Raw genomic sequence first — 26,688 nt, 5'->3', positions numbered from 1 at the left:
GACACACACACACACACACACACACACACACACGTACGGTATTTACAACTGTATGTGTAGACTGACTCATGTGTCGAACAAGTTTCAAATGTGACCACACATTCCTCTGTGCAAGCCCAGGCCCACACACAAGCGCACAAATACAAACACACAACAGGAGAGCTGTACCTGAAGACATTTTGAGAAGGACTATTTATCACCAGCAGGAGGACTGTTGTCCTCACCCTGCACGGAGTTGGCCCTGACTCACCTGGAAATGTACACAAACAGATAACACAAGAATGTGTGGCCAGATTTTGATTCTCCAATAGGAATAAAGTCAAGAGTGGTGAGTGAGTTTTGAAGTAACGCTCCCGCCTCTGATCTCCACCCCCCCCCCCCCCTCCCATCATCATTGCTGCGACATCGCCTCTCTCGCCTCCCTCCCCCGGAGACCCGACCGACCTCCTGCCGCTCGCTCTAACGGGAGACAACGGAAATTATGGGGTCAAAAATAAAGATGGAGAACTAAGAAGAGGATACAACTCAGGTACGACTGCGTCCACCCAGGAGTTGCTGGTTCCACTTCTTCCCCCGGCGGGTCGGTGCGTCTGGAGTTCAGCCGCACCGCGTTCGGGAGGGATTAAACCAGCCGGGACGGGGTCAGAGACGTTTGTTCAACTGCATTATGAAGTAATATTAATTAGTCTGCCGTTTGCTGTGACTTTAATGTGCAAAGTGAGCCTTTTTTAACGCAGTCGAGCTAATCCTAAACGTGACGTTGTTTGTTTAGTTAATGGAACACCTGCGGAGAAAGCCTCTTTGACGCAGGCTTTAATTAATTTAACGTGGGTTCGGTTCCCGCCTGGTGCCGTTAACATTCTGCTGTCAAGGTACTAACAGGGTTAGGCTGCCTTTACATGAAAGCATCGGAGTGAAATATTAGACAAGATAGAGGCTCATTCAAAGCCCATTGACCTCTTTGTGCTGTCAGTCTTTGAATTAAATTAAAACCACGTTTAATGAATAATCATGTTGCTGAATTGTCTCTGTTTCAATCCCTTCTCCCTGTCTGACCTGTCCCGGGATCGGCCTATGGAATCTCCTCTGACCTACATAATCGTGACGTAAGTATCACCGACTCTTTATTTAGTGTATGAGAATAAAACAACTACAGTGCTGTGAGTGAAGTCTTACACACAGGGGTATCTGTTGAGGCGAGTACGGCACATCCAGAGTGACAATTATTTTACCTGTCAGCAAAAAAAAAAGTTTAAAAAAGGGGGCACACAGGCGCTTTTATTGACCCCTGTGGGGTAAGTTTTGTTCAGACAGCAATGCAAGGGACAAGGTATCAGCATGAAAAGGCTAACATAAAGGGGCAATAAAAAAAAGCGTGGGAATAAAGTGTGGTCAGTAGTATACTTATAGTATAAATGTAAATCTAACTATTTTAATTGCAATCCGTCTACATTAAGCGGATTAAAAAAATAGTCTGTAAGTGTAGTGAAGTGCGAAGTGTGTGATATGTGCAGGCTGTAAAATATAGAAGTTTGGTAATGTGTTATCCTGCTGGTGTCTACTTCGGCCTAGTTTTGGGAGGGGTTAGTGTGACTGTGTCACACTGAGGCGTCCCGGAGCAAAAAACATCTTTATCTGTCTGTAACACACGCTCACGACATGCCTTGCGTCTCTTTGTGTCGGTAGATTAGTGTTGGTGGGTATTCCCTCTCTCCAACAGCAAATAATTAGTATTGCAGGAGATTTTAAGACTGGACAATACCCTGTTTTCATGCTAAAATGTAAACACATTTGGATCACTTAAGGTGATTACTTCAATGTAAAGTTACCCACGCGTAAATGCTTTTAAAGTCCTGACTGTCACATTGAGACATGCCGACATTGAACATCTGTCCAGCAGGTGGCGGTGTAGACTAAGAAGCATGGTCATTTCATGGTGTCGTCAGATCAGAAACGATGATGCATGTATTCACGTGGTACAGGACGTCCACGCCAATTTGTTCAAAGCACTGTGAGGTCCAGAGCTTTCTGCTGGGAGGCCTCAGATGACACGGAAGCGCAGGCACATTAATAGCAGCATTTCACTTCTAATCTGCTTTGCACCACCCCCCCCAACATGTATGTGTGAGACCCCCCCTCCCAGCTGCAGACAGTGCTAACAATGCATTTGTGAAAGTTCTCCTTATTACATTACAGTGCAGAGTGCATTTACTGTAAAACACGTCTTGCCCTCTTCAGAAAATTTATTTTAGATTCTATGACGTGTGCAAGGTTGAGAATTTGTAGTTGGTCTAAAAAGAAGAAAGAAAAAAAAAAAAGGGGGGGTGGACATGTCTGCCAGCTGAAGGCACAGAAACATGGAACACTCCTGGTTCATCAATTCTTCATAACTTAATGGTGCTCTATGAATATTGATGCGCTGTCACCATCCATCCCGTGAGTGAGAGCTGAGATATTGGGCACAAATAAATGCATCACAGGCACGCAAGTTCATTTCGTTCTACATAAGATCCGGGCAGGACCTCGGCACATTGTGTGACGTGTCCCCAGATGTTGTATTGAAAGTCAGGGAGAGGAATTGGGTGCAAGTGGCATGGCATGTTATATAATCGGTGAATGATGGAGCCAAAGAGGGATAAAGATGTTCCAAACAAACATAAACCCGGTGCACTCAGCCCCAGTAATGCTCTGCACTAAAGAATGTGTGTGTTTGCTATTTGCTTTTAAAAAGAAATGAGGAAGAGTGGCAGGGGAAGTAAGTGGGAGGCATTGTTTAGGGCGTGTCTCCCGTGGGAATGGCACGTCCCAGAGTCTGTGGTCCCTGTCTGTCATGGCCTCTCGGGACTGTTCCTCGTCTCCTCCCCTCTCTTCTGTCTCTTCTTCCTCTCCTGAGTCCAGCTCAACACCTGCTCCTTGCTGTGTGTACAGGGCAGGGCAAGTGTTCCTAAGCAACTGACAGCTGAGCGAGTACTTCATATCTAGTCTTTGTTTTTCTCCCTCCTTCTTCCTGTTATTGACCCAACTTACTCATTCCATCCCAAACGAGAAAGACGTGAGCTATATTCAAACATTTTTTATTCCGCTGGGATTCATCAGATTTGTTTTTCTGTCCATGCAATATGTTTCAGTAAAAGTCAAACAGCAGCAGTGTGTGCTGACGTGCTGCTGGTGTGTCATCACAGTGTTCAAAGTCCACTGAGGAAAGCACGATTATCGACGGGGACTGCCGTAGAGAGACATTTTCTGTTCCCGGGGGGGTGGCTGCTTCGTGATATGTCGTTTGCACTTCATGACAAGATCCGCTGAGCCGCTTTAGCAGTGGTAAGAATTTAAATTCAATTTGTAGGAAATTAATTGGGAAGAAATGAAATGTGACCCAGATGTGTACGCAAGACAAAGGTGCTGGATCTTTTACCCCGTGTGGCTTTGAGGATAATGAGCCCCTCTACTAACCACTTCTGCCTGGGAGACATGTGACCTTAATGGGGTCAGGCAGATGGGTGGGGACCATAATGGAGTCCATCAAGACATCAGATGTGTGAGCTAGCTAGGGGGGGGGGGGTATTAATCAAATTGTCCTTCTGCCAGACTTCGATAGGAACAAGCTTTCTCAGATACAGTAACACTTTGACAGTGGGCATTTTGCTTGTAGTCGCTTTGGTTGGGATGTGCCCCACCTTTATAAGATGTAAGGTTTGTGAACTATGTACTGTATGTTGAGTTAGAAAATTACTGATATATATATATATATATATATATAATTTCGTTTTCTTTGATTTGATTGCTTCCGCACATATTTATTGTGCAAATGCTCACATAACATAACAGAAGCAGCGCAGAGATAGCCGATCTGAAAACCGTCCACCTTGCATCCTGTTGTGAGGCGCGCGGCTCGAGCCGGCTCGAGACTCCGCCCCTTTACGAGCGTCATACACCTTCGGCGCAACAAAGCATGTGTCGCTCCGCAACATTGTTTCCCCTCTGAAAGCACAGGATATAGGATTCTGTGGAGTTTTGCGCCATTTGCTTTCCCCGTTGATGCTTTCCATAGAGTAGGTAAGCTGCATTTACGACGCACGCTCCCGGACGGCGCGGACGGGATCATGCTTTATTTGTTTTGTTGTGCATTCGGCGCCATTTTCATACACGGGATTGTTTAAATTCCCTGCGTTCACCGGCGCAGCTTCTAAAAAGGTTTGCGCGCTTGGTGGATTAAAAAGTAAAATAAATCTATAGAGGCTGTGCAATATTTCAACGTTGATGTGTTTTAACACGTGGAAGTTAAATGTCCTCTGAGCTTGCTGGAGTATAACGGACGCGTAAAAACAGTGACTACATCCCATAAATTAAAAAAGCGCTCCATAATAACGGAGGCAGCGATGCGCGTCATAAAAAAAAGAAAGGAATGGGCGTGCAAATCTCACTGTTCTGAAAGAGGCACCTGCGGCTGAAGCATTTTATTAAGGTTATATTTCCCAAAATTCTGCTTGTTTTGTAGGAAGCGATTTTACGAAGTTGTATAACATTTAGATCTCTAATGAATATACGGAGGAAAACCTGATATCTCTGGTTTATAAAGAAAACGTTTTATCCTAAGGTCAGGGTAAAACGTTAAGTTTTGTATAAAAATCGACCCTGCTGTTCACAGTTGGACTAATCCTTCCACATGTTAAATGCTAGTTCCAGATGATGCTCTGCCTCTTCATGTTATGGTTCTAAATGCTTCTCAGCTGGTTCTAAGAACACCTCTGCTCAGATATTCAGTTGCTGTTTCAGAGATGGCGTTCCTTTTGGATTGGATTTTTCTGCTTCAGAGAACTTATTTTCTTTTTTTTTTTTGTCCAATAGGGACACAGTCTAAAAATATCCATCTTTGCTGGAGGGTGACATTTGTGAATCCGTTGCTTGTTCCTGTGACTGTATACAAGCCTGTACTACAAATGAGTCAGATAATCTTTTATGAAGTGTGGCAGATATGACGTAGGGAGGATGAGCGAAAGACAGAGGCAGTCTCAAGGCAGGCGCTCATTTGAGGAGCAGATGTAACCGTAAAGGTAAAAAAAAAAGACGGATAACATCCAGGTGATTGGAAATGGGGGGGGGGGGGGGGGCTGGTGAATCAGCAGTGTTTTTAACACACACCTGCTGAAGTGATGCTGAAGGATGTTTTTGGCTCTGCTGTGCAAGAGTGAGGTCAGAGAGGTCCCAGAGGAGCTTGCTGGTGTAATCCTCTTTTGGGAGTTATGATGCATTTGTGCAGTTAGACTACTACTCCACTGAACAGGATGCACTCTGAACACAGTTGTTTTTTCCTTGTGAGGGAGTCTGTGGATCTGACTTGCTTATAAACCATAAAAAAAAAAGAATGAATTTTTAACTGTTTTTGAATGGTTGCATTGGGATTGAGGAACGATGTGCACTGCTGCATCGTATCCTGTCAACTGAGGTGATGTTGGAAATGGATCCAGAATTGCTTTCAGGCTAACCACAGTAAATCAATTAAGCTACTTTACTCTTTTCCCATGTCAGTTCATGTTGCAACATCAGGCGCTCAGACCATCTGCGTGTATTGATCAGTTTGGAAGTGGGTTTGGGACGGTTCAGACAAAGGACTATGTAAGCCATTGTAACCCAGTGTCCGATGTAAGATTCATGTTCATGCACAATTTCAGTGCTTAATTCAAAGTGAAATCTGATTATTAGTATTTTTTGCCAAAAAAACAGTTAATAAGAATGACCCTGACAGTTTGCAGAGTTTTATTACATCATAGAGTCATTTAATATTTCGCACTTGCTCGTGCCCATTTTATTTCATTGTTTAATTCACGGTTGCTAGGCAGGCTTTGTGAATCCAGTGAAAATGCAAAAATTTAAGCTTGCCATGTGTTAGCATGCATGTTGCTTGTGTCTGTCTTTATTCCAAGAGGTTAGCAGGATCCATCATGTGGCTACGGGACAGATAAGTTACCTTTCAGTGAATTTCTGCTGATTTTTATCCAGGTGGGCAGGTCTCCACATAAAACCATGAATCAGCACAGCTGATTGCAACTTACGCCAGCTTCTTTTTCACTCGACACACACACACACACACACACACACAATCCATGCACACCCTCAGATGTTGACCGGGAGATGTAGGAAGAGGCAGAGAAACTGATTGGTAGACGCTGTAGGCAGGTAGATAGATGGTGATAATCTCGCATCGTCCCTTGGGGGCTGATTAACTCTAACTCCTTCTAATTCCTTAAGCCTGCTCTCGGTACCCAGGAAACATGCTTTCTTTTTGTCTCCGTATTCCTCCTGGGAAGTGCTATTGTGGCATCCTGTGCTAGTGAACAAGGTTATGAATTTGCTAAAGATAAAATGAATCTCTCTCTCATCTGTAAATACACTTGTATGTAGTAGCTCTGCACACACGTCTGCAGATGGACACGTGCGTAATGTCTGCAGTACGCTGGAAACAGAAATAGATAAGACTCCTTCCATTCTCAGCACACATAGCTATTTATATATAATAATAATAATAATACATGTTATTTATATAGCGCTTTTCTAAACACTCAAAGTCACTTATTTATATATAACGCCTCCTCTACGATCTCTTCCCTATCCCACCATCTCATCATGAAGAACTACATGATCTCTTTAAAAACAACTGAGCTGACGTGCCAATAGCCACTACGTTTAGCAGCAGCTAGCGCTTCTAAGTTCTTACAGAATCATAAAGCTGTTTGTGCATGTAACTGCTGTTAGTTATCTGATTGCCCGTCACCTGATCTCCTGAAGACAGTACAATGTGATATTTCTCTTAAGTGCAATTTAACAACTTCAATAAATTACACCACAGATGCAAAATAACAATGAATTAAAAAGATACATAATATTCAGCTCCTGTCTGGGTGTCGGCACCAGAGCCTGTAGCTCTTAGAAGCCAGCTCTGGCTCGAGAGTGGCCTAGTTCATCTATAATTTATCTCATTACAGACACTAATTAGGTAGGATAGAGGGTCGTGGATTTTCTTTCGTATAGCAGTATTTCATTTAATTACCTCTCTTCTCTAAAATGAATATCCCTATTTGAAGAGATTGATGCCGCATTCAGTGAAACGGCTGCTCGCTCAGCCGCTCACGATGCCGGCTCGCCCTGCTCAGCTGGCTGGCAGCAGAGACGTTAGATAGGCGGCGCAAAATGGAGGAGGCAGCAGACACAAGCTCAGCTGGTCCATTAGTTGCATGTCTGTCCAATGACAACTGAGATTGAGATGATGGAGCATTAAAAGACCCAAAGGAGCTGATGGGCACCGATGTGTGTGTGTTTGGTGATATGGGAAAGAGGCATATGGAGGGTCTTGTGGGAGGGGGGGTAGCCAGGATTAGTCACCGTGTGCAGGATAGTTATTGGTCACTGGACACAAACAATGGGAGGGCTGACAAGGATTTGGTCTGTGTGCATACCCCTCCTCCTCTCCTGCTGTCCGGCAGTGGGAAGTGCGTGGCATAGATAGAGGACCGGGCAGGGACCCTTTGGGGCCGTCCCGTTACATCTGGAAGACTGGCCCGTATCCCTGTCTGCGTGTCTAGCATTTCCCCTCCCCCCATCTCCAACAGGGCAGGGTGGGACTTGAACTACATAGGGAAGAGACAAACAGAGCAACGTTAGTCACCAATTTGACCTCCAAAAGGCCTCCATCAGACATGATGCAAATCAGCCTCATCTTAGAGGAAAATTAAAAGCGTTGAGAGCAAACCCAAATGATAAATCTCCCGGTAACTTGTGTAATGCCTGTGGTGCGTTTCAGTCAGCTGGTTTCTAAATATAACAAATATGTCCCTTTGCAGCCACACCAGCGAATCAAAAGACGTGTAAGGGTCTTTTTTTCTGTGACCGTGGATGCCAAATAAACACTTGAAACTAATATGGACTATATGGAGAGAAAAACAAAGGGACTAAGCAAGAGTGGAAGTGTTAATTGTTGCTGGGGATGAATGCGGACCACTGATTAATGTGTTCTAATAATAACTTCAATAAACTTCATATGGATAACATGGAGTCATTTTTATCTCCTTCCTCTTTCTCACTTCGATAGCTGATTCCACAAGCAGTAGTGTGCTTTTATCTTCCATTGAAAGTGGACAGCTGGGGCGGATGAGGAACATTATGGTTGTGAACTGAGATTGGGCAATAATGTAACTATCTCTCATCATAAATGTCAGTATTTCTGGATAACAGGAACACGTGAACATGTGGCAGGAATCCTTTGCCAGCTAATAGCTGCTGATGTTTGACTTAATGCCTGACTGTGGCATTAGAAATGTACAGATTTATTGTAATGCTTTTATACAACTGAAATAAATATTAGAATTTAACTTCATACATTCTAAATTGTACTAAAATCTTTATAAATCTAAACAGCACAAATGTCTGTTTTAGCTAATTTAAGTACAGAAAAAAATGATTGTTTATAGCATGTATGTAGAAAGCATAAATATCCCAAAATGGCAATAAAGAAGTCCATTTTGTTTGTTTGTTGCACTGTCCAAATAAATATAAACAATCAATTTATATATGGTATCTTTGTGAGATTGCCTAGTTGAGTGATGTGTACAGGGTGGGCTTGGGTGCAGCTCTCGAGCAGAATGCCTCCTTTGTGTCAGCGAGATTTAATGAATGATCGGCCATATTGTGAAGCTCACCCACAAAACTCAGACACACGCTTCAACAAAGCAGACTATTGTCTAAGAAAGTGGTGTTTGTGTATTGTGTATTCCAATTAGAATATAATCCCTGGATGGTGGCCGAAAAACAACAACAACAATCACTGTCTGTCAGGGTGGGCACTGAAAATAACTGAAAAGTTCATTTTAAATGTGCATTTTTATAGTGAATTGCTCTTAATTCATAAATCTCTTTGAATAATCAAATATTAAATGAGAATCAAGAAGCATGCATATAAATTACTTAATTTGCATGATAAACTATAAACATTTCTATTCAGTCTGCTGTGTATTGATGACAATGATGAAAAGATGTAAAGTCATTATTATTATTAAACTCACGAATTACACTGCTCCTATTTTTATTTGTTGTGTTCCAAGTGTAGCCACGCTGTGCATCCTCTACAGCACTGTGACCTTTGTCCATCTCTGATTCTCTTGTTTTCCGCTTTCTAGTGGCTACCATGACAACAGAGGCCAGTGCAGTGAGTGAGGCAGAGACTGAAGGCAAGCAGCAGTCCAGCGGTACTCAGTCTGAAGAGAACAAGCGCAATCCAGAGGCGGCAGCATCTCAATCTGAGCAGGAGCAGTCGAGCAAGAAGGCCCAGGAGCCGGCTTCTGATCCTGGGCCTTCTGATGCAGCGACCTCGTCTGAGGAGGATCAGCTGAAGCCGCGCACACGGACCTCGGCTGGCAAAGGCCTGTCTCGTCTCTTCTCCTCTTTCCTCAAACGCCGCTCACAGTGCTCCGAAGAAGAGGGGTTTGATGCAGAGAAGGCCAAAGAGGAGGAGAAGGAGAAAGAAGTGAAAAGTCAAGAGGAGACTAAAGTAGAGGAAGAAACATCTGAGGCAAAAGAAGTCGGAAAGAAAGAAGAGAAAGAGGAAAAAGAAGTTGAAGAGAAAGTAGAACAAAAAGAGGCAGACAAAGTTGAAAAGAGAGGAAGTAAAAAGAAAAAGAAAGAAACCAAGAAGAAAGCCGAGAAAAGGGATGAGGCAAAAGTGAAACAGGAGGAGGGTAAAAAGGAGGAGGAAAAAGTGAAAAAGAAAGAGGAGCAAAGGGAAGATGAAAAAACACAGACTGTAAAAAAGATTGAGGAACAACTGGTGACGAGCAAAGAAGCAAAGCAAGAGACTGCCGAGGTTAAAGACAAGGGGGCAGCAGCTGAAAAGAAAGACAATAAAGAGGAGGAAAACATTGACAAGAAGACTGCAAAGAGAAAAGAAAAGGAGGAAAGGGTAAAGAAGAGGGGAGAAGAAAAAGACAAGAGAAAAGCAGAGGAAGAAGGAAGGATAAAGAAGAAAGAAGAGGAGAAAACAAGGAAGAAAGAGGAGGAAAAGGCAAGGGAAGCAGAAAAATCAAAGAAAAAAGAAGAGAAGGCCAGAAAGAAGGAAGAGGACAAAGCAAAAGAGAAGACAAAAAAGAGAGACGAGGATAAATTAAAGGAGTCTAAAAAGAAAGACGAGAAGGCAAATGAGGGGGTAGCGAAGGAGGAGGAAAACACAGAGGAAGAGGAAAAGGAGAAGAAACAAGACGAAAGACAAGAGGAAAAGGGGAAGAGCAAACGAAAGGAGGAGAAGGTGGCAAAAGGGCAGAGTGAGGAGCAGGTGAAAGCACCGATAGCTGCTCCGGAAGCGGAGCTTAAAACCGAGCCGGACGTCGAGCAGGCTCCCGACCAGCACTCAGTCAGCAGCACAGAGACGCAGGTCAGTGAGACGCTGACCAACACTTACTGCCATCACACTGAGGGAGACCTGCCAATCACATCTGCTAGTTAGCTTAGCATAGCATAAAGACCAGAAACGGGTTCAAGAGCTTGTCCGTCTACCTCAGCTCCGCCTCCCAGCATAATCAATCTTGTCGTCTTTTGTGCAATCTCTTCCTGCTTCATATTTGAGGGACAGGTGAGATAGACCTTTACCTCAAGGAGAGATACCGAACACATATATCACAGTGTAAAATTCTTCCACTAACGGTGAGTGTGTGAGCGGGTTTAGTACAGGGTCAAAAGAACAGTAGTAGCTTTACTAAATGTTATTAGTTATAACCCATTTGAAAAACAAAATTGTGTTCTCCTTTCTGTGTTGACCTGTATTTGACATGCTTTCTAACTTTCTTGACTCTAAGCCACCGCCAGAAGAACGCAAAGAAGAAACTGAAATAAAGGAGCCTGACACAGTAGAAGTGAGTGAAGATACAGAGAAAAAAGAGGAAGAACCTGCAGAACGGGAGAAAGAAAGCGAAGAAGAGGAGAAAGCAAAGGAAGAGGGAAAGAAGGAAAAGCCTGTAAAGAAGACAGAGAAAAAGTCAGAAGAGGCCAAAGACTCCAAACGTCAGAAAACCATGCAATGTAAAGTCACCTTGCTGGACAACACTCAGTTTGAGTGTGAGCTCGATGTAAGTGGCCTTTCACCTCACGCACTTCAACTCTACCTCGATTAGAGGACTGATGAAACCTCTCCCCTTTTTCTGGCTTTGTCTCTCTGGTATAGAAACACGCTAAAGGCCAGGAGCTTGTAACAAAGGTGTGTGACCATGTCAACCTGCTGGAGAAAGACTACTTTGGCCTCACTCACTCGGAAACACCAACGGACAAGGTACTCCGGGTTTCCTCTCAGTCATTTCAGTTTCTCGTCACAAGAGAAACCAGATAATCCAACATGACGCTGAAACGACTGACTGGTATGTTTGCACCTCTTCCCCCTCAGTCCTGGTTGGAAGGCACTAAAGAGATCCGGAAACAGGTTTCTGGTGCCGTGTATGAGTTTACATTCGGCATCAAGTTTTACCCTCCTGATCCAGCACAGCTTACTGAAGACCTCACCAGGTGAATGATAACTCCCAGCTCTCTGAGATATAGCATGTTAGCGATCCCAAAGCCAGGCCTGCCCTTTCTTTCTGCTTCCTGCTAGTGTTCATTGTTGCTGTGTGCTTTTTGCTTTTACACCTTTTTTTAGGTACTTCCTGTGCCTGCAGCTGAGGAGGGACATTATGTGTGGTGTTCTTCCTTGCTCCTTCGTCACGCTGTCCCTGCTGGGGTCCTATACAGCCCAGTCTGAGCTCGGAGAGTATGACCCAGAGCTCCATGGAGCAGACTATGTTAAAGATCTGAGTCTGGCTCCCGGACAGAGCAGAGAGCTGGAGGAGAAGGTCATGGAGCTACACCGTACATACAGGTAATCAATGGAGGCGGGCATTGCTTGGAGCGGCGTGGAGATGGCAGCCATTAATTAATACAGATCTTTCATCAAGTGTGTGTGACTGAATAGTCATCAGACGGTGTGTGTGTAATAGAGCTAGCAAACCTGTACAGTGAAACAGATCTTTGAAATAATGTTTCTTATCTGTTTGTCAAGGTCAATGAGTCCTGCCCAAGCAGATATGCTGTTTCTGGAAAACGCCAAAAAGCTTGCCATGTATGGCGTGGACCTGCACAAAGCCAAGGTTGGGTTCAGATTACAGTGTCACCGGTTGAGATAAGTGCTGTGTGGTTTAGCAGTTGGCGCAGGTTGTTGTTGGAAATTCAAAAATTCCAAAGTCCATAGTCCAAATATGTACTGCCATCCTTTCATTTTGACATTTTTTATCACTGTTTCGCAATGGCGTGCTTGTACAACATCAGCAGCATCCAAAATGTAATTACGAAATTGATGTCAGCCACCCTTTTCAGAAAAAAGGAGAGATTAATAACATTTAAAACTCCATGACCTAAAAATCCACCTCCTCATAATATGAAAAAAACCTGCCTCCCTGTGGCAGCTAATTGTAAGTGCAGGGTTACGACGTACTGACTCCGCTTTAAAATGTTTCATAATTCTGTGACTGTGCCTGCAGGATCTTGATGGTGTTGACATCACACTGGGAGTTTGCTCCAGTGGCCTGATGGTTTACAAGGACAAGCTGAGGATCAATCGTTTCCCCTGGCCCAAAGTGCTCAAGATCTCCTACAAACGCAGTAGCTTCTTTATCAAAATTAGGGCATCGGAGGTAAATAATACGCATTTGCATTTTCCACATCTTACTTCTATATTTGAATTACATTTATTTCTGTGTATTTTATCCTGACTCACGCCACCTGTCGGTTGCTTTAGTTTACATTGCTATCTTCTTTTTAGAGATGAAGTTTTGGATTTAATCATGGACTGTTTTTAATTATACATTTGGGCTTTGATGGACTCTGCTGCTGTTTGCCTCTTTGTGTCTCTTCTGTTAAAATAGAGAGCAGCCTTGACTTGCGGTAACCAACAAATCCTTAAACAAAGTTTTAATAATGATGAAGTCACCATAATCAAGGCTTACATTCCACAGTGTATTTTAGTATTAACAGGATGCTCATTCATTCTGTCTGGGGTCCATATTTAATGCTTTAATCACCGACTATTTATTTCTCCCTTCACCTACAGCAAGAGCAGTATGAGAGCGCAATTGGCTTCAAGCTGCCACACTACAAAGCCTCCAAGAAGCTGTGGAAAGTGTGTGTTGAAAACCACACGTTCTTCAGGTATGACCAGTCGCCATCGCTTTGATACCTTTTATGGAATTCTAATTCTTTGTAATGTACTGATCGATGTTATTGAACTGCTGGTATGGGTTAGCTGTTTTTGATGACTTGATCAGAGTAGAGGTTGATGGATAGATGAAATGAAATAATTGTGTTTGTCCCTCAGAGTGCCAACAGTGGAGCCGCCGTCATCACGTCGCTTCCTGGTGTTGGGCTCAAAGTTCCGCTACAGCGGACGCACTCAGGCCCAGACCCGCCAGGCCAGCTCCATGATCGACCGCCCGGCTCCTCACTTTACCCGCTCTGCTAGCAAGAGACTGTCTCGTAACCTAGACGGAGGTGTGTGTAATTGTGTGAACCCGTGTGGGGAAACATACGCATTCGTGTTCAGTCAGCCATTGTCTTCCTTATTTCGCTCATTTAGCTGGAGCTAACACTCTCCAGTACCTGCAACGACTCGCAGCATCAAACAGATCTCAGGTTGATGATTGGTCTCTGATGCTGACGTCTGACAAACATCAGCCTTCTCCTCGATTCCCAGGTACCGGGTTGTGTGGAGCTGCACCAGTGCTTTTTGCCGTATATTTGCAGCATGTGTTCTTTTCTTTCTCACAAGCATCATTAGCAAACCATTTAACACCCTCCTCTGCTCTGGATCATTTGCTTTCATGCTGATAAGCCATTGGAAAGATTGCCTTCCAGCTGTGACGCAGATGGTTGACTTCCCCCGGCACAATCCCGGGACATCCTTTGTTGCGGTCATTGAGGAAGACATTGTTTCCTCTCATTCTTTTACTGATTGCGGCTGCTTTTGAGCATTTCTTGAAAGGTTGAAAGTCACTCTTTGATTTCAGTTGCACATTGGCTCTCACTCTCTTTACGCTTGCACCTTTTACTTTCGGCATCTTGACTGAATGACTCAGTCATCACTCGCTATAGCGACTCAAGGTAAGTGTTTTGCCCTTTACATCTGTTGTTCTTGTTCCATGGATGAGAGCCGTCTTTCCCTCAGCTTAGTACTAACTCCAGCCGGTCCAAACGCTTGGCCTCAAACTTGTTCACAATCTTCCTTGGAGCACATCTCTGCAGCGGAACCATTATCTCTCCACAGTCGGAGGGGAGTCTGAGCAGACTTCTGTTCCGCCGTGGGAGGAGGCGCAGTCTGTACAAATGGTAAGAAAAACTTGGCAGGATAGTGTGACTGGGCAGACTGACCCACAACCCATCACCCAGACAGCCAGCCAGACGTGGCAGAAGCTGTCATCTAATGAGCAGCAGAGGAGGAAAGAAGGTGATTGGTCTTCTCTGCTCCATCGGCATCCCCCTTTTCCCTTTGTCTCGTCGTTTGATTTTGAACAGCCAGGTATTTACACTCGTAATGGCCGTCACTGCTTATCTGTCAGTTGTTGGTGACTATAATGGTGAGATGGTATCGCAGTCGATCACTATTGTTTCTGTGATATTGCCAGCTATAGTCAGTTTGGCCAAAGCGAGCTCTTTGGACCGGCTATTGCGACAAGCACTGAAACAGCGAGATGACTGGTACCTTTACTTTGACCGAGGCTTCAGCAGATCCCTGCTCCATCATGCCCATAAACCACGTGAGTCCTATTGTGTTTGGAAATATGACCTTGCCATTTGAAAAAATGTTGCAAAAAAGTCTCTTAACAGGCCGATCCCCTTTACTCCCAGCTTCTCCCAGAGTTCAGTTCCAGGAGGATGAAGTGAGGATATATATAACAGAGCAGGTACCGACCAGAGAAGAAGCCATTGAGAGGCCGCAGGAAATGGTTATAGACGAGATGACAGAGATTGATGTTTTGGAAAGCGAGCTGAAGGAAGATTTAGAACAGATGCTCCAAGAAGTTAATGAAATGGCAGAGCGACTTCAGGGAGTAGCAGAAGATGAGTTGGGCAAGGAAGAGGTAGATCGACTGAGAGAGGAAGAGCTAGCGAGAAATATAACAGAAATGGTGTTGAAGAGATCCGTGAGAAAAATTGAGACAAAAGAGGAGGAAGTGGATGAACTGGAAGACGAGATCAGACGAGTGTTTTTAAAAGGCTTGCTGCCCGAAGAAGGAGATGAGGTGAAGCAAGAGAGTGGAAAACTCGTCACAGACCAGAGTCTTTCTGATGAAGGCTTGCACGAGAGGTTATGGCAGGTAGACAAAAAATGTCAAAAGGAGATTGAAGAGAAGTCTGGCTCTTCAGACATCGCCGGCACCGTGTCTGCGGCAGCATACGAGAAGGTGGAGCGGCGGACTAAGAAAAGAGTGACTATAGTAGAAGAGATAGGGCAGAAGCAAGAAGAAACACAAGATGTCCAGGTACAGGCTGGTGTGATGTCAGAGGAGGGAATAGAAGACAGGACATGGTGCCAGACAGAAACACAGGGGGAAGCCGTCAAAGTCACAGCGACGTCTCAGGGGACGGATAAAGATGCCTGGTTCAGTCTCTTTGACCGTCCTCCATACAAAGCTGTTTTAACACCAGGTACAGTATGTCAGCGATAAAGCAATAGCACTACTATTTCTGCTTCTTCCTTTTGTTTCCAGACAGCCACATCGACTTTATGGTCAATAGAAAGTAAATGAGAATTGCTTTAAGCAATATAGCTGTTTGCCCCCCCACTCAATGACTCTGTTTACCATCAGCAGCTACCATTGTGGAACGTGCTCAGGTGGACGAAGGTGTGATTTTCACCTCATCAACCGAGGTTAGGGTTACAACAGCAGCGGAAGAGCAAGTAGAGGTTGTGGAAGAAGAAAGACAAGTAAGAGATCCAGAGATCTCACCGCTGCGGTCCTTCGCAGAACGAGACGATGTCTGGTTTGTGCTGCTCGATGTCGCTCCCAGACAAGCAGCTTACGTACCAGCAGGTACTAATACAGCGTTTCACAACTGCTTCGGCTCCGTGGTGTTTTCATTTTGCTTCAGGGCAATATGTAGGAAGTGTGTGTTGCTCCTTGTTTTAAAAGGCTTTCTCCTGACTTCAGTTACGATGGGAAGAGACCCGGCGGACACAGAAAGTTGTATCTCTGAGGAAACAACCGCTGCAGCTGTGGAGATTAGCGAGGTCATAGCTCAAGAGTCAAAAGTAATAGACGACACACAGAGACAACTTCCAGAAATCCCACCGATAGACACAGATGACGACTGGTTTGCGCTGCTGGATGTTGTTCCCAGAGAAGCCTCGTTCGTGCCGCCAGGTATTGCTAATGTCTCTGGCACTGCTTTACAGACCAGCAAGATGCTGGTCTGATGCTGTCCACAGCGTCTGAGGAGTCATTATCTCTTTGTCTCAGTTGTTGCACAGCCTGTTCAGGTGTCCCCAGGAGAACCTGTCCCCTCAGTTGGAACGACAGCTGCTGCAAGGAAAGAAAAAAGAGTGGATGTTGTGGTGGAAGACAGAGAAATGAAACAAAAGCAGGGCGAAAAGGAAGTAGCTTTTCTCTCGCTCGCTGCGAGGGAGATAGAAGATGAATGGTTTGCGCTGCTGGATGTCGCTCCCAGAGAAACCTCATGTGTGCCGCCAGGTATTACTCGCGTCTCCTGCGCTGCTTCACAGAGCGAGCTTTGCAGATGCTTGTCTTCCAACAATCCCCCTGTGCTGTCCACAGTATCTGAGGATTCATTTTCTCTTTGTCTCAGCTGTTGCACAGCCTGTTGAGATGTCTCCAGAGGAAAATGTCCCTACTGTTGAAATGACAACTGCTGCATGGACAGAAAAAGGAGGGGATGTTGTAGTAGAAGACATGGAACAAGTGCAAAGTGAAAAGGAGGTACTTTCTCTGCGGCCTGCTGTGAGAGGAATAGACGATGACTGGTTTGTGCTGCTGGATGTTGTTCCCAGAGAAACGTCATACATACCACCAGGTATTGTTTGGTTTCAGTCCCAACAAGCTTATTTTGGTTTTCGTTTGTTTGTTTGTCTTACGAAGCTTGTTCACTGTGCTTGACATCAGTTTCCACGGCCGAGTCCGTTCGGGTTGAACCCGAGGAAAGTATTGCGGATACGGTGGCCATCTCTGAATCAAAACCGAGATTCATCAAGGAAGACGTGAAGCCACTGGTAGAGATTCAACCCCCAATTCCAAAACAGGTGGACCATAGCTGGTTTGTGTTGCTGAGTGTTGCAGCAAAAGTACCAGGTATTCTGCGATGTGTGTGTGACCATTACTTTGGAATCTGGCAGAATAGCCTATCATCCGCGAAATATTTAATTTTTGGGAATATGCATATTTCAAATTGAAATATAGTCCCTTGGCTGAGAAGGATATGTTTATCACGCAGTAGTGGCTGAGGACAAACGTGTCCCTACGCTCCTGGACATAAGACCAGCTAAAGGGTTGTCAGCCGTAGAGCAGAGAGCAAAGAAGAGAGTTACTATAGCCGAGGAGACGTGGCGGCAGGAGGAGGCGTTACGGCAGAAACCACGTCCAGCAGCGAGAGAGATGGAGGACGATTGGTTTATTTTTTTGGATGTGGCCCCTAAGAAATCAGGTACTATCACAATCATGTCATCCAGCTCTACATGCAAACATTTCTATATATTAATATGATCGATCCTTCTATTCTGTTTACTGACTCTGACTGCACTGTAAATGCAAGTATTCTAATATATTTTTTTGATGATATAGTACTCTTTATTTCCTCAACAACGCCTGCTGGTGCGTCATTAGTGGCCGTCCCCAAACGCATCCAGTTCCCAACAGAGGTTAGAGTTCCAGCAGCTGTGGCCAAACCTTGGGTTGACATGTCGGACACAAGACCACAGTTTGGGAAGCGGATCCTGGAAGAAAGACATCCACGCACACCTTTACATGTCAATCATGATTGGTTTGTTCTACTAGATTTTGCACCTAAAGAGTCAGGTATTTTCTTTTTAACCCGTTTGGCTAGTTGGTGTGTGTGTGTGTTTTTTCTTTGCTTATTGAACGCTTATTAACATTTGCAGCTCGTTTGCAGGATTCACCAAATTCTCATCGCAAGAGAAAGTGTCCACAGATGGCTGTACTCATTCTCTGTTATTCAACCAACTCTGGCCGTGCTAATATTCACTTCGTGAAGGAAAAGGGCTTTCTGAATCTCAACGTTTCATTGAGCTTATAGCTCCTTGCAGCCTAACATCATCCTTCTTTGCATCTGTCAAGCTTTTGCTCTCATTCTAACGTGTGGATCTTTGCTTCTGGCCCATTTCTGGGCCTTGTCCTTGTCAGAGAGATGAAACAAACGTTCAGGTACAGTATACTCCTGCAGAGTGTGCTGCTCGCATCTTATCACATTGAAGCTTGAGACTCCCAAGTTTTGATGATGTGACTTTGGCCCTCCATGACGCATTGAGCTAAAATATATTTCCGTTTTTTTGCTAATATTTCCATTTCGTCTTTCCATTTGCTTTTTCTAGCGGTGAGCACACAGAGGGGCATCCGACCTGTCAGTGCGCCGGTCTTCTCCCAGGCTGCTCTGGCAGAGGCAGGGATCCCCATGGCGCCACTCGATCAGCCCCAGACCTCGACTCCTATCAAGAACATCCGCAAGGAGGAGAGAAGGCTGAAGGTCACGGTAGAAGCTGTGGAGCCCTCAAAAATTAAAGCTGTGTCCGAGGGCAAGGTATTCTATGCTTCTATTCCCAAATTTACACACGGCATAATTCCAGAAGAGAGTAATTATGTCGCTTTGGGTAAACCTACGAGATGTCTGCTGCCAGCGAAAGAAAAACAAATTATTCATGTGTCCTCGTAGTTTCCCCCCCGGATGTCTTAAATGTAAATCAACCATTAAAACAGAAACAGCTCGTTTTCATCTAAGGCTTCATATTCTTAAATTTTTAAAGATGCTCTAGCAGCAGGCCCAGGTTGTTCTGAAATGTAAACTGTGCTTCTCTTACTGCTGTAGTCAGCAGTGTGGAGGGACCAGAGAGAAGTAAGCTCTTCCCTAATACCCACCATCAATGGGGACATTCAGGTTAGTGTCAGACTCCGGCCTCTCGCTTGTCACCCCTCAGAAGTCTGAGTGTTAAATTGAACAAGCGGAGGATGCTAATGTGTGTCCCTCTCTCCTCCCCGGGGTAGCACGACACTGAGGCCGTGAGCACGGAGGTGGTGCGAATGCGAAAGGTCAGATTCTTAGCCCCGCATTTGTTCCTTCAGTCATCTCTCCACCTCCATCCTGCTGATCTCAGACTGTCTCGTCCAAAACTCTAATCTCACCCTCTCCCCAGGTTGAGCCTCCACATAGGCAGGTCTTAAATGGAATCAGATCTGATGCACACGCTGTAGAATTTAAGAGGAATAAATATATGTGTATTATGTGTTAGAGACAACACGTGCCTCTCAATATAAATGAAGTGTCTTACAGCCATCCACTTATTTTCACTGCATGCTTTTGTCGTAAACACTGGAATGTACGTATGCATGATTTTAGACGAAATGTACTTTATTAAAAATAGCATGGTGACTCTTGTTTCATCACATTTCTGTCGCTCCTCCATTCATTATATTCATTTTTGCCATGAAAATAGAACTCTGTAGTCCTCGATCCTTACATTCTCGCCTTTAAGAACTACTGCATTGTCCTCACTGCCCTCTTTATCTACGATATTAACACTAATGAATTGTGTAGTGTGCATGCCAAAGGTTTGGTAGATGAATGCCTGCACGCACAAAAAAAGAAACAAACCCACACTCTTTCTTTTGTTCTTTTCATTTTTCACAGAAAAGAGCTAAGAGAATTGAGGGTGACTCAATTTATATCAGACATAGCCTTTTAATGTTGGAGGTTCGTATCCCTTGAGACGTCAGTCTCTGTTTGTGTTTTCTTGCTCTTTGGCACACCTGCTGCTTTCATTGCCACGCTTGCATGCAGCATGATTCACGCTCTTTGCATCAACGTGATTGATTAGCTGTGGATTACATGGTAAGTGTGGGCGTGTGTTGCAACATAACTCTAATCCAGATGTTTCAGGAGAGTGCTGTTGACATGCCGGCTATAGTCAGGATTCTTACACCGGTTTGGAAGATGCTGCAGTTAGCAGTTAGCTTTAACTTAATCGGTGAAAGTTCTTCACGCCAGGATTCACAAGCAGCCTTTATTTTTACGTGATGCGTTATGTTCTTCCAGATCATCAGTATTCTCCTGTTCTTGCTCTTGCTCTTTCCACCTCATCTCACTTTTTAACTTGCCCATAGTTATACTGTACTTGTAATAATTATACATACATGCCGCTGCATATGAAAAGGTGCTGCTACTATTGCTTTTGGTCATTTGTGTTGAATGAACAGATTCGTTCTTACTCAGGCTTCATCTTTGAAATCGCGTCGACTGCTTTTTGATTTGCAACCTGTTTTCACATCTCTATTCCAGGCCTCATGCTTTGATGTTGACCCTTAATGCTGTGCTGTGTAGCTCCAAGAGATGAATGCCTTTGATAGATGCCGGCATTTGTTGTTATATATAATCTGTCTGGTTGCCTAAATTAATGGCTTCCTTTAGTTGCCCCAGCGAATCAACAGTTAAGGCTCCTGCGCGACTCATCTGCAACAGATCAAGACAAATTGTACATAAACAACAGAATGAAACATAATCTGATGGTTTTCTTTATTCTCTCTCCCCCTGCCCCCCCACACTTCTTATTTCTCCACCCCGTTTTTATTTTCCTGAATCGCCTGTCGTTGTCATATATCCTTGACCCTCCCACCTCCCCATGTACCCCTTCACACTCCCTCTTGACTAGGAGTTCGATAAGCCTCAGGAGGACTTGCTGAAGCATCACGCCAATATCAGTGAGCTGAAGAGGAACTTCATGCAATCTCTCCCAGAGCAGAGGCCCAGCGAGTGGGACAAGCGCCTATCAACACACTCTCCGTTCCGCACCCTGGGCGTCAATGGCCAGCCTCTGGCCAGTGCCGATGGGGTAAGTCTCCTACGGGCACCGCTCACTAGGAATTCTGTCCGAGTTGGTTTTAAGCCTGTCACTTCAGGAAATGGAGTTGCAAGGCAAAAAGGATTTAATTAGAAAATCAATCATGGAGACGTCATGATTCCATCACGTGTGTTTTCCACGCCTCTGGAGTGAGGTCAGATGGAAACATCACTACCCTCGTGTGCCTGCGGACTAGTGTGTGCATGGCTTTGTGATGGAACAGAAGGGTTCTGAGTGTTTCCTGTTAGTCTTTTTGAGTATTTTTGGACATTGAAATGCAACGTTCTGTTTTTTACGATTATGAATGACGCTTATAGAGAGGAGACGGGGCTCTGATTTGGTTCTCAAACTGTTTAAATGCGATGGATTGCGTGCATGTGCAGACGGATTCGAAGCGATGGCATGTACTGTGCCACACATGCATGTGCATGAAGAATGCAGCTGGACTTGGTGAAGGGTCAGTACTTCTGGTCCCTGATTCTCTGATGACGGACGAGGCATCTTCTGGAGAGATTGTCTGTTCTTTGAGACCCTCTTAGCGTCCGCTGATCTGCACTGGATGCCTCTGACAAGTTCCGTGTGTTGCATGACTGACAGACCGGACGTTGAACTTTTAACTGCATGACACGAGCAATTAATCTTTGTTGTGACCGTTGCCCCATTCTCTATTACCCTCCTTTCATGTGCTTCCTTTCTTTTTTTTGTTTAAAACATTCCGCTTCCGCATTCTTTTCACTCCGCCATTCACTTTTTTTCACGTGCCTGTTATTGTGAAGAGACATAATTCACATTTATGTCTGTCGCTCGACATAAACTGTATTCCATTATTCCAGTATGAAAGTAGTAAACCAAGACAAATACAGTAGTCAAGACAAATACATGGAAGCTATAGCAGTATTATTACATTTAGCTGCAGTTTGTTTTCCTGCTGTGGGTTTTAGAATACTAATATTCTGAAACATGGTCACAGCTTCATGTTTCTTCCCTTTATTGTTACCATCCAGCAGCTTCAGGCATGATCAGATCTATTTATTGTTCAAGCACAAAGCACCGGGCAGGTAATGAGAAAGTTCTGTCTCACTATTGTGTGCTAAGTGTGAATGGCCTTTTGTTACAATGCATGCACCGCTAACGTCTCCGACAAAGTTACTATCAGCATGCTGTTGCATCGGACATTTGTATTTATTATTTGGCCATCAGCACAACTTTTTCAATTCATTTTCCGTCATTGCAAACATTTCAAACATTTCAAATTCCTCCCTTTCGTCTCTTGTCCCTCCCCACCCTCAGTTTGTCATCCGCCTTCCACGCGGCCCCCTGCTAGACTTCTACTCCAAACGCAGCTGAGGGGCCGCCTCCACCTTGCGGGAATCCCACACAGGTGTGATTGTGACCTGTGGAGACTGCACCATCTACTGTAGCCATCAACCTCTCGCTTTCTCTTCTTCTCTCCTTCCTCCGGCTCCTCTTCAGCATCACTGTTGCATCCTTCATCTCTCATCCACTTGAGAAGCTGCCATTTTTTTCAGGCCTCTGTGGAAACAAGACTTTCTTTCCTTCTACTTCCCACTTTAACACAACTTATAAAGGGAAGTGACAATCAACGCACTTCTATTTAGCAGTTTCACTTGTGTTTTTTGGACTTTAAATGAACCAGTTTTAACAAACAACTGACTTTTGTCTGGACTTTTTTGACCGAGACCGTTCGGGCCTGATTTTATACACAGTTCAAAGTATATTTATATTGGTTGGTTTTATAAGGACGAACTGATCACTGTGATGTGATTTATGAATATATGTACTAGTAGAAACATGTTCCAGAACCCACATGATGTAAGCTCTAGAAAACAGCACGTTTGTTACCGGGAAGTTTATCAATACTCTTCGTCTCTGTGTTGGGAGACCCTGAGGCAGCTCATCCGTAATTCTTCTCAACCTCTCTGTTCTTCATCATTATTTAGAAAGGCGGTGTGTAGCAACTGTAAGAGATTTCTTGTCGCATGGCGTTTTGACCAAAGAATAAAAGGCATTCCAAATACCCCTCATATGATTGCCTGTTCCTTTCAGGGACCCTGGATTTTAACCCAGGATTGAGATTCATTTCTACTGAGCTGTACACTAAAAAAGGTGTCTCTTCCTAAGGAGCTTCAGTATGGAAAAAAAAAAAGCTTTCCGGCATGCATGCATGATAATCTACACGCAGTGTCAGTAGGAAAGCTTTCTCCTCCTCCACAGTGACTATGTTGTGTCTTTTTCTTAGAGCGTATGTATTAGCCCCATTTGCGATGGTTCAGAGACAAAGGCTGCACACAAGGAGTACTGCAAAAGGTCGGGAATGTCAGGCATGCCAAGTCCCACCGCGAGCCACACGAATGCACCCGGTAGCGACGGAGCCCGCGGCGCAGGTGCTCCATTTGAGGAAGAGTCATGTGATCAGGAAGAGGTTGTAGGCGTTGAGACTGCCTTGGTGCCCATTGTAGAGGTGGAGTTGGCGCCGCTGCATCCATCTCATGAGACCTGCGGTAGAGCTTTGAATGAGACACCGGAGGAAGACGGATCCTATTCCCAATCTTCGGAGCTCTCCGGGAGGATAGCTGGATGTTCCCCGGCTTCCTATTTCATGAGTGGAGGTCCACGGGTCATACGGTGCTTCCAGGTAGCCTCCTAACCCCCTCAGGGTGAAGATTCTGTCTCTGCATCGCCTCTGTATCATGTTCAAAGCCGCCAGTTTGCTCATTCCTTTGCGGGACAGTTGTAAAAACTGCGGTTGCTGCAGCGGCGTTGCCCAATGGCGTACCGACTTGGTGATGGGTCACAGCAACGCTAGCTCATTCTTCTCTGCTGCACATTGACGCAATTCTTCTTCCCCGTTTACGGCTTGATGTTCTCCATTTCCTCTCGCATTTGTAATAGTTGGTGGCGGGAAGGGAAGCTAAGGTGATTCTGGTGATTCCAACGGTCCTAAATGAAACAAATCGGTTGAGGATAGCTGGTGTGGCGAGGCAAGGATTTAAGAGGGAGTTGCATGGTGTGAAACGAGGTTGCTGTGAGGTGCGGTGTCTGGTTAAAACAGCTGTTCATGGGGCTATGCTCCCATCCACAGCCCCCTCTGGTGCAGACTCATACAGTCACCATCACAGCTGCCTCCAGCTCCTTGCCCAGTTGCATCTCCACCACAGAGGTCCCCGTCATCCCGACCAAGACCTTCATCTATGAGTCGCCAAAGGTAGGGGCTCCAGCGCCTGCTCGGCCCAGATCTGTGCCAGCTTTAGGTAACGAGTTTGCATGGTGGGAGATGTCATCACTGTAGATCGAGCAGGTCTGGGAGGATCGAGGCTACGAGGGGGGAGTACAGCATCTGAGGAAGTGTTCAAGGTCACAGTTTTCAGAAACGATCATTCGCGCCACCATTGTTGGTCTTTCTGTCACAGGAAACAGATGACCAAGACAGCACGACTGTGTCCAGCTCCCAGAGTGTTACCTCAGAGACCACCAGTGGCACCACAGTCACCACCACCACCACTCACATCTCCAAGGTCGGCAGCACAATCCTGCTCTGTGTAGTCATTTTATTCCATACGATTGTTTATAGATTGTCTCTCTTCTACCAGGTAGTGAAAAGTGGATCATCGGAAACTCGTGTGGAAAAGAGAATTGTGATCACGGCAGACTCTGACATCGACCTCGATACGGTACAAACTTTTTGCCCGTACCAATGGACCAAATGTTATAAGAGGGGTTTGATATTTTTTGTTCTTGTTGAGATGAGACGATACCTCTCGATGTGAGAGAACTGTCCGTCTCAAATGAATTCACATCGAGTCTAATACAAGTCCATGCATTCTCTGTGTGCAGGTGAAAGATGGCGGGGCATCAGCATTGTAACTGAATCACCACCTGCTTTTACTTCCGGACTCTCCACCGTGCAACCTTTCACGAGGGCGCAGCCCTTAACACACACTGGACAGCACTGCCTGTGCACACACATCCAAAAAGCAATGTCCTAAATAAGCACCTACAATTATGCATCTGTCAGTTCTCGTTGTTTGCTTGAGCCTTTCCTTTCGGTAGCGGGTGGCTGCAGCACTCTGGTTTGATCAAACGCTTCTCATCCACGTGTTTAAGAAGCTTAGACTACATTGTTATTGGTTAAAATGAAAGAAAAAAAATCAGTTGAGTGATGCTTTTATTTGCCTGGTGGTTATTACAACTTTTATTTTGCACCATTTCCTGTCTAACTTTGACACCATCATCAGCATTCATTTTACCTTTGGTGCTGCTCGGGGAACGTTAAGACTACATTCAAGGGAACTTTTTTTTTTTTTAATGGTTTGTCTCTTTAATTAATGTAATAGCATACCACCTGAACATAAATAACCTGCTGAAATTTGGACAGCTGTTTAGCTTTGTTCACTGCTCAGGTATAAAAAGAAAACAGAAAATCTTCATAATCTTCGTAATCAGCCGAGAACCAGAAGCCTACATATTATTGTAAAGTTTGACTTAAAAAGGAACCTATTTTGAAATATTTCTCTATTTTATAGAATGAATGCTTTTATAGTATTTGTACAAATTTGAGGTTTAAGTTATTCATATCCATCTGCATCTTTAATTGTAGGTTGTCATCGTGCTGTTTACTGAATTTCGCAGTCTCTATTTAAGACCTACCTGTCCATCTTGCCTGACGCCCTGAATCATTCTTATTCGTTTCCTCTTGTAGTCCACCAAGCTTCTCAAAATGTACACAATTCATACAACAGTGGAGTGCTTCCCTCAGCCCTGTCTTTATTCACTAGCATAGAAGCCACAATTTCACTTGGTACAATTGCTTGCTAAAGTTTTACCAGCTTTGGTCTGCTCATCTCAGGTTTTGATATTCTAAGACAACAGACCTCTGTAATGATTATATGAGGATTGTCCATATCTGCATGTCCATCCCTTCTAAATGTACATTATGTTGAGTCATGTGATCAATAGTTTGTCACCGTATCTGCACGAGTAAAGGCAGCTGTCCCAGTATATGTGACTTCTCTCTTTTAGCAGCACAAGATCTTTTTTTTTTTCATATGTTCTACTACACAGTAATTTATTTGTAAAGTAGGAACCATTTGGTGTGATTTGATGTACTGTGATCTTTCAACACAAGCTGGCTCCCAAGCGTCCTCCAGAGATGTCACAATGCTAAATATTGCATTCATTATCACCTGAGTTTGTAAAGCCTTTCAACCACATAGTCGAGTAGATTGCTCTCTGTACTTTTCCATAGAAGAGAAAATTCATAAAATATATGAATTCCTTTTAGATAGCATGATTGTTAGCCAATGTTTTTACCTGAAAAAGAAGCCATTTGCATTGTAGCTACAGGAAAACAACAGAAACCTCTCCTGAAAGAAAATGTAGAATTTCACATGAAGAAAATAGTTTTTAGAAAATGGAAATTATTGTTGCTTTGTGACCTATCCCTGTCTTTTTATGGAGAAAATAAAACTGCATTTCAAATTTTGTTGAACTCTGTATGAACCTACAATATAAAGTATGAATTTTTGAGGATG

General features: G+C 44.4%; 1 protein-coding gene across 1 annotated transcript; it reads left to right on the top strand.

Moving 5' to 3' along the window:
- The first annotated feature begins 1,074 nt into the window (after window positions 1-1,074).
- LOC137914817 (uncharacterized) lies at window positions 1,075-25,115 on the top strand. The gene is made up of 26 exons (XM_068758315.1): window positions 1,075-1,106; window positions 9,171-10,417; window positions 10,839-11,108; window positions 11,204-11,308; window positions 11,420-11,538; window positions 11,669-11,887; window positions 12,068-12,155; window positions 12,546-12,698; window positions 13,115-13,212; window positions 13,379-13,551; window positions 13,637-13,753; window positions 14,324-14,503; window positions 14,682-14,813; window positions 14,905-15,705; window positions 16,272-16,421; window positions 16,518-16,748; window positions 16,864-17,088; window positions 17,178-17,284; window positions 17,895-18,051; window positions 18,620-18,825; window positions 19,930-19,992; window positions 20,948-21,127; window positions 24,240-24,362; window positions 24,568-24,672; window positions 24,748-24,828; window positions 24,992-25,115. The coding sequence occupies exons 2-26, from the start codon at window positions 9,179-9,181 to the stop codon at window positions 25,019-25,021; spliced, it is 5,352 nt and encodes a 1,783-aa protein (XP_068614416.1). The 5' UTR covers window positions 1,075-1,106; window positions 9,171-9,178; the 3' UTR covers window positions 25,022-25,115.
- The last annotated feature ends 1,573 nt before the right edge of the window (window positions 25,116-26,688 follow it).

This window comes from Brachionichthys hirsutus, chromosome 3 (genome assembly GCF_040956055.1).
Source record: "Brachionichthys hirsutus isolate HB-005 chromosome 3, CSIRO-AGI_Bhir_v1, whole genome shotgun sequence".
NCBI lineage: Eukaryota > Metazoa > Chordata > Actinopteri > Lophiiformes > Brachionichthyidae > Brachionichthys > Brachionichthys hirsutus.
The sequence above is the reverse complement of the archived record's forward strand: the minus strand, read 5'-3'. Positions and strand labels throughout refer to the sequence as shown.